A 7,855-nucleotide genomic window follows, 5' to 3' on the forward strand; every position below is an offset into this window, starting at 1 on the left:
ATTACACAAGTAACACCAATAAAGTCTGTATTTAACAAACAAATGCGTTTTCAAAGGATTTTGCCTTGAGTAAACAAGATTTCCACTTTTTCGGTCATATATGTTTCAGAGAAGTTTCAGCATCATCAGAGGTTTCTCTTTTTCTTCTTGAATAATAGATAAAATGTGGCATGGCAATACACTTAGTTTTGGAACTGTCTTTATTACGTGTAATCAAAACATTTTTACAAACTTTCACGTTATTGAGAAGTGCTACTGTTCCTGTAGCTGCTGTCATTTGTGGCATGGCTACTTTTTAGGCACAATTCATCACCTGCAACAAATAAAGATTTCTTCGTAGTTTATTGAATATAAGGAACGAAAAATTAGACCTAAAGTGAAACAATTTGAGTTCGGGTTACATCCCTCATTGTTAATGTTTTTTATCTCGCTACTACCATTTATAGCTGTTGATTTCTGTTGTCAGTGTCGCTATGTTAATCATGTTTATCGTTTTTTTAGTGGGTTATTGTAATTTTTTTTAAAAAAAGGCTTCTGCTTGAAGATTGTGGTGACATATCTCAACCCTCGTAGCAGGAATAAAAATACGGCGACGACGATGTCTGTAATCTAAGGACTGAATGCCATTCTTCTTTGGAAAGCTGATCGCAGCGTGGAAAAATCTTGAAAAGTAACATGCGTCTAGAGAGCAAACTTACCCTATGGAATTACTTTCGAGAGATCGTAGTGATGAAGCCGTGACCAGGAGATTTTTCTGTCGAAGATATTTGTCCTCGAAACGAGTCCGGAATCATCTAATTTTGAGACCTGTTAGAGTTGGATCCTGCCTAGTCGTCGAATATGGGGCGTCTAGGCAACCTGCTTTAGCTGGCCGGGGTGGCAGAGCGGTTCTAGGCGCTTCAGCCTGGAACCGCGCGACCGCTACGGTCGCAGGTTCGAATCCTGCCTCGTGCATGGATATGTGTGTGATGTCCTTAGGTTAGTTAGGTTTAAGTAGTTCTAAGTTCTAGGGGACTGATGACCTCAGATGTTAAGGCCCATAGTGCTCAAAGCCATTTGAAACCTGCTTTCTCTGATCGCTAGACAACAATTCAAGGAAGTAGTTTGGAGCCCGCCCGGTTGGCCGTGCGGTCTAACGCACAGCTTTCCGGGCGGGAAGGAGCGCCTGGTCCCCGGCACGAATCCTCCCGGCGGATTTGTGTCGAGGTCCGGTGAACCGGCCGGTCTGTGGATGGTTTTTAGGCGGTTTTCCATCTGCCTCAGCGAATGCAGGCTGGTTCCCCTTAATCCGCCTCAGTTACACTATGTCGGCGATTGCTACGCAAACATGTTCTCCACGTACGCGTACACCACCATTACTCTACCACGCAAACATAGGGGTTACATTCGTCTGGTGTAAGACGTTCCCTGGGGGGGTCCACCGGGGGCCGAACCGCACAATAACCCTGAATTCGGTGTGGGGCGGCGGAGGGGTGAAGTGGACTGCGGTAGTCGTCGTGGGGTTGTGGACACTGCGGCTGCGCTGGGGACGGAGCCTCTCCGTCGTTTCTAGGTCTCCAGTTAAGATACAAGATACAAGTAGTATTAATGAGTTTTATTACAAATGGTAAATATTACAATACTTCGTCGTTATACAGAAGTATCACAAGCAAACGGCGACAGACAAGAAATCTCTTCAGTACTTCCAATTCCTGATGCAAGTGAAGTAATACAGTTGACTATTCTATTCAGGTCGCTAGTCGTGAAGCTTCTGTAGAAATGGGCCGCAGCCAGTCGGACGCGACACTTATGTTCTCTTTGCATAGAGGCCGCTGCGTTGCGTTGTTGTCCTGACGAGGGGTCGGTCAGCGTGCAATTGGCTGACGTCTTCTTCGCAGCCCTCTCTGCTCTCTTGTTCCCGACGGGCGTGCTGACGCTTGACTTTACGCCGCAACATTCCTCCCCCCCCTCTCCCCCCCTCGCCCAAGCGACGGACCGTCGTCATATAAGGAGCATGACAATGGGAGGGGAGATAGGAGCATGGATGCTGCAATGGACTGGAAGCTGCAGCTGCAGGGGACGTTGGGCTTCCATCGTACCCAGCCATCTGGCCTGCACTCTGCTAGACACGTCCCCCAGAAAACGACCAGAAGGTTGCGCGTCCACCGCCTAAGGCCCATAACCAGATGTAGAAGGCATTGGCTGCTGCGGTGTGGGTGGGTCCAGCTCCATCGGTGGGACGAAAGGAGGCGGAGGAGGCGAAGGCTCCGTCTCCATGGGGTCGTCCCGCGGTGTCGTGATGGCACCTAGCGACTGCTGTGGCCGCGCTCTCGTCGGGATCCGTGAATCTGGCGGCAGGGGTACAGGAGGATCACCGAGAACATGACAGTGGCGAATGTGATTTTGATGTTGGGCCTAAAATGAGATACATGCATGCGCCAAGTTGACGAAGGATCTAGCCTCGCGCCCACGGTCTGCTGCCGCTAAAAACCCTAAAAAACACAATATCATGCGGCAACACTTGCGGCCTTCCTTCGGCGCCGGATACTGAGGGGGGTGGAGCAAGTGGAACAATGTCTGAAGGCAGCGACCGTGAAGCAATTCCGCCGGCGATGGTCCACCACGTGGATGCGAAAGATAAGAGGCACCCTTGGTGCGTGCGGTGCGAAATTTGCCCATCTGCTGCTTGAAGATTCTGACAAAACGTTCCGTTTCGCTGTTTGACTGTGGATAGAATGTGCACTAGTTAGATGCTGTATGACACTGCGTTCACAAATGTTTCAAATTAATTTGACATGAACTGAGAGCCGTTGTCTGACACTATGACTGTAGGAAAACCTTCGAGGTAAAAGATAGAAGACAACGCCTGAATAGTGCTATGTGATGTTGTCGAGTTCATTGGCGCATCTACCACAATCAACCAATGAATGTTTCAAACAGGTCCCGCGAAATCTATGTGCACAGGTTGCCATGGTTATTGCGATGGAGGCCAAGCAGAGAATATTTGTTACGGAGCGGACTGATTTTCCATACACGCCTGACACTGAGACGTCATCTGTTCTGTTTTGGTGTCCATAAACTCCCAAGTACAGAGTCGACCCACTGACTGTTTACACGGCATGGAGAACTGTTTACGTGGCGTGGCGTGTGCAAGGGCTAGTAACAAGCAAGGGACGACTCAACCTGACAAATTGCCAGTTGCTCAAATCGATTGGCCGACATGGCACCTGAATCATACTGATCGACAATGACGGATCGGACTGTTTAAAAATCTGTTCTCTACGTTTGACATCAGCTACACTGCACAGGATCGCATCTGAATATAAAGTACCACATGCACATTTGAATTTCCATTTCCTTGCCATACCCTGTGTTGTGTACATAGTTCCGCGTAGTCAGCGCATACACAACTTTCCCACTAGAGCGCGCCCCACTAAGCACAACAGCGCAGGCGCAGCGCTCGTCCGCCTCCGCACTACGAGGTGGCGCTGTCTTAGAGACGGACCAAATTCTGCTTCCGCCGATCCACGTATTAATATGTAACGCATCCAATGAGATTGCTGCTAATGTAGAACCTTTTCTCCTCGCGGATCACACTCGCGCAGTGATACCTGAACACTCAAGGTATTATAACGAGTGTACATTAGTCAGTCTGCATTAGTCTGCAGGAGTCTGCATTAGTCTATAGTCAAGTTTCAGTCTGCGCCTAATAAGATTATCATATTCCTGTACATAGCCATGAAAAGAAATGAATAGACACTTTGTCAAGTATCAGAGATATGTGAGAATAAGATTAACGTACCAAGACCAAAGGAACTTCAGATTGTCAATTGTAAATAGCATCCAGAATCAAGTTACGTAATGTCTATGCTTTTTATTATTTTAATAAATGTGTGTGAAAATTAATCAAGTTCAGTTTAAAGTTGGTCACCGTCAATCTGCTACTCTAAGCGTGCAAGTGGCATTTCTATCGTCTGACCTAACGGCAGAAGCTAAACATGCACGATAAGACCACGAGACATATTGCTGTCACTCGACTACTTCGCTAGAGTGACAAGTCAAATAATCTGATGGCGTGTTTACCGAAGGTCTTACAGTACGCACACCACACCCTGCAAATCTGTTACCCACTCATAATAGGTTTGTTCTGACCTTTTCTTGCAATTAAAGAATGGGTACCCAGCTGCCACCACATTCACTTGTTGGTCATAACTGTTAGTTTGCGAATCTATAACCTGTTCATAGGAAAGTTCACTTGGGGTGGCGTTAGGAAACAATTTCTGTATGAGGCGAAACACTGCACTTCCTATCGTGGACAAAAAGTAATGTAGTTTCACAGTACCTGATATGTTGTGAGCAATTATGTGGGCTTCAAACTGTTGCAACCACTCGAGCCATTCCTCTTGTTGTTCATTAAACTGGTTAAAAGGCGACATGGCACTCAGGGCTAGTGTAGATGCTTGTTGCACTGCATTGGTGGCTTGGTTCGTCAGTAGCTGCTGTACCGCGTTGAGCAGCGAGGCAATTTGTTGCATCTGAAACTGAAATATCTGTGTTAAGCTGCATTGCATCTCTCGCTTGCAGCTGCGGCGCCTGAGCAGCGGTGGAAGAGTTGGGTTGCTCGTATCGGAACAGGAAAATGCAATAAAGAGACAAGGCAAGCAATAAAAATAGGCACACAAGCAAAGAAAAGTTCTGCAATGCCCACCTGAAAACATTGATTAGCAAAAACACTATAAGAGATACTGTTAAATCAAGTAAACACACCCCTGCGGCGGAAAAGACAAGGTAGAATTAAGGTGCCAGCAAAACACGAAAGAAAATCCGTGGCCGCCAGACACTGGGTTCTTCTTAATACTCGTCGCCATATGTTGAATCCTGCCTAGTCGTCGAATGTGGGGTGTGTAGGAAACCCGCTTTCTCGGATCGCTAGACAACAATTCAAGCAAATCGTATTAATGAGTTGTATTACAAATTACTTGGAAGAGCAGTTAAACGGAATGGACAGTGTCTTGAAAGGAGGATATAAGATGAACATCAACAAAAGCAAAACGAGGATAATGGAATGTAGTCGAATTAAGTTGGGTGATGCTGAGGGAATTAGATTAGGAAATGAGACACTTAAAGTAGTAAAGGAGTTTTGCTATTTGGGGAGCAAAATAACTGATGATATTCGAAGGAGAGAGGATATAAAACGTAGACTGGCAATGACAAGGAAAGGGTTTCTGAAGAAGAGAAATTTGTTAACATCGAGTATTGATTTAAGTGTCAGGAAGTCGTTTCTGAAAGTATTTGTATGGAGTGTAGCCATGTATGGAAGTGAAACATGGACGATAAATACACTCCTGGAAATTGAAATAAGAACACCGTGAATTCATTGTCCCAGGAAGGGGAAACTTTATTGACACATTCCTGGGGTCAGATACATCACATGATCACACTGACAGAACCACAGGCACATAGACACAGGCAACAGAGCATGCACAATGTCGGCACTAGTACAGTGTATATCCACCTTTCGCAGCAATGCAGGCTGCTATTCTCCCATGGAGACGATCGTAGAGATGCTGGATGTAGTCCTGTGGAACGGCTTGCCATGCCATTTCCACCTGGCGCCTCAGTTGGACCAGCGTTCGTGCTGGACGTGCAGACCGCGTGAGACGACGCTTCATCCAGTCCCAAACATGCTCAATGGGGGACAGATCCGGAGATCTTGCTGGCCAGGGTAGTTGACTTACACCTTCTAGAGCACGTTGGGTGGCACGGGATACATGCGGACGTGCATTGTCCTGTTGGAACAGCAAGTTCCCTTGCCGGTCTAGGAATGGTAGAACGATGGGTTCGATGACGGTTTGGATGTACCGTGCACTATTCAGTGTCCCCTCGACGATCACCAGTGGTGTACGGCCAGTGTAGGAGATCGCTCCCCACACCATGGTGCCGGGTGTTGGCCCTGTGTGCCTCGGTCGTATGCAGTCCTGATTGTGGCGCTCACCTGCACGGCGCCAAACACGCATACGACCATCATTGGCACCAAGGCAGAAGCGACTCTCATCGCTGAAGACGACACGTCTCCATTCGTCCCTCCATTCACGCCTGTCGCGACACCACTGGAGGCGGGCTGCACGATGTTGGGGCGTGAGCGGAAGACGGCCTAACGGTGTGCGGGACCGTAGCCCAGCTTCATGGAGACGGTTGCGAATGGTCCTCGCCGATACCCCAGGAGCAACAGTGTCCCTAATTTGCTGGGAAGTGGCGGTGCGGTCCCCTACGGCACTGCGTAGGATCCTACGGTCTTGGCGTGCATCCGTGCGTCGCTGCGGTCCGGTCCCAGGTTGACGGGCACGTGCACCTTCCGCCACCACTGGCGACAACATCGATGTACTGTGGAGACCTCACGCCCCACGTGTTGAGCAATTCGGCGGTACGTCCACCCGGCCTCCCGCATGCCCACTATACGCCCTCGCTCAAAGTCCGTCAACTGCACATACGGTTCACGTCCACGCTGTCGCGGCATGCTACCAGTGTTAAAGACTGCGATGGAGCTCCGTATGCCACGGCAAACTGGCTGACACTGACGGCGGCGGTGCACAAATGCTGCGCAGCTAGCGCCATTCGACGGCCAACACCGCGGTTCCTGGTGTGTCCGCTGTGCCGTGCGTGTGATCATTGCTTGTACAGCCCTCTCGCAGTGTCCGGAGCAAGTATGGTGGGTCTGACACACCGGTTTCAATATGTTCTTTTTTCCATTTCCAGGAGTGTAGTTTAGACAAGAAGAGAATAGAAGCTTTCGAAATGTGGTGCTACAGAAGAATGCTGAAGATTAGATGGGTAGATCACATAACTAATGAGGAGGTATTGAATAGAATTGGGGAGAAGAGGAGTTTGTGGCACAACTTGACTAGAAGAAGGGATCGGTTGGTAGGACATGTTCTGAGACACCAAGGGATCACCAATTTAGTACTGGAGGGCAGCGTGGAGGGTAAAAATCGTAGGGGGAGACCAAGAGATGAATACACTAAGCAGATTCAGAAGGTACTGGGAGATGAAGAGGCATGCACAGGATAGAGTAGCATGGAGAGCTGCATCAAACCAGTCTCAGGACTGAAGACCACCACAACAAAACAACAACAACAACATTACAAATAGTAAATATTACAACACTTACCTTTGTCGTTATACAGAAGTGTTGCGTCCGAGGACTGTGGCCAGTTGGGTGCAGCGCTAATTTTCTTCTCGGGTAGAGGCCGCTGCCGTCGCATTGTCGTCCTGGAGAGGGGTCGGTCAGCGTGCAGTTGGCTGACGTCTTCTTCACAGCCCTCTCTGCTCTCTCGTTCCCGACTGGCGTGCCGGCACTTGACTTTAAGCAGCAACAGTTAGGAACTGACAAAGCTTTAAAGAGCCATGGAATTTTGGCCATGCAAAGGTAGCATAATCATTAGTCTCTTAACTAGGATCTGGAATGACAGGCTTGACGAATCAACTGACTCTTAAATTATAGAATTTAACTTTTGAGTAAAGAAGCTTAAGTTTTTCATTGTGGGCATCATCACCATTTGCAGTGGTACAAGGATGTACATTACCATTTAGGACGTCATATCGACGTACCTATGCAGTCAGCGACGTACCTATGCAGTCAGAGTTCAAAGGAAAAGATGAAAATGAGAGTAAAGTTAAACATAATCATTGACATTTTCGCGGGCAATTCTTGACACATTGGCTGACGCGTTTGTGTCTGGTTATTCAGGCGACAACTATTTGACTGATAATCTGATGCTAGCACGAGTGGCTAGTATTCTCAAATAATTACGCAATGGAGGATAATTCTCTTAGAACTTCAACCATTCGTCTTCCCAGCGGGCTCAAAACTGTTTTG

The 7,855-nt window shown here is 48.0% G+C and overlaps 1 protein-coding gene across 1 annotated transcript; it reads right to left on the bottom strand.

Moving 5' to 3' along the window:
* Positions 1–2,069: 2,069 nt before the first annotated feature.
* On the bottom strand, positions 2,070–7,280 carry LOC126149085 (uncharacterized). The gene is made up of 3 exons (XM_049915794.1): positions 7,148–7,280; positions 4,322–4,520; positions 2,070–2,327 (listed from the first exon to the last, which is right to left on the bottom strand). The coding sequence occupies exons 2-3, from the start codon at positions 4,512–4,514 to the stop codon at positions 2,149–2,151; spliced, it is 372 nt and encodes a 123-aa protein (XP_049771751.1). The 5' UTR covers positions 4,515–4,520; positions 7,148–7,280; the 3' UTR covers positions 2,070–2,148.
* Positions 7,281–7,855: the final 575 nt, after the last annotated feature.

Source organism: Schistocerca cancellata, chromosome 2, assembly GCF_023864275.1.
Source record: "Schistocerca cancellata isolate TAMUIC-IGC-003103 chromosome 2, iqSchCanc2.1, whole genome shotgun sequence".
Lineage (NCBI taxonomy): Eukaryota > Metazoa > Arthropoda > Insecta > Orthoptera > Acrididae > Schistocerca > Schistocerca cancellata.

Bases quoted from the DNA above. Each gene is read 5' to 3' on its own strand.
- LOC126149085 (XM_049915794.1), bottom strand. From the start codon at position 4,514: ATGCAACAAATTGCCTCGCTGCTCAACGCGGTACAGCAGCTACTGACG. The intron at 2,328-4,321 runs GTACTGTGAAAC...CCCTGCCGCCAG, and splicing joins AATTGCTCACAACATATCAG to ATTCACGGATCCCGACGAGA.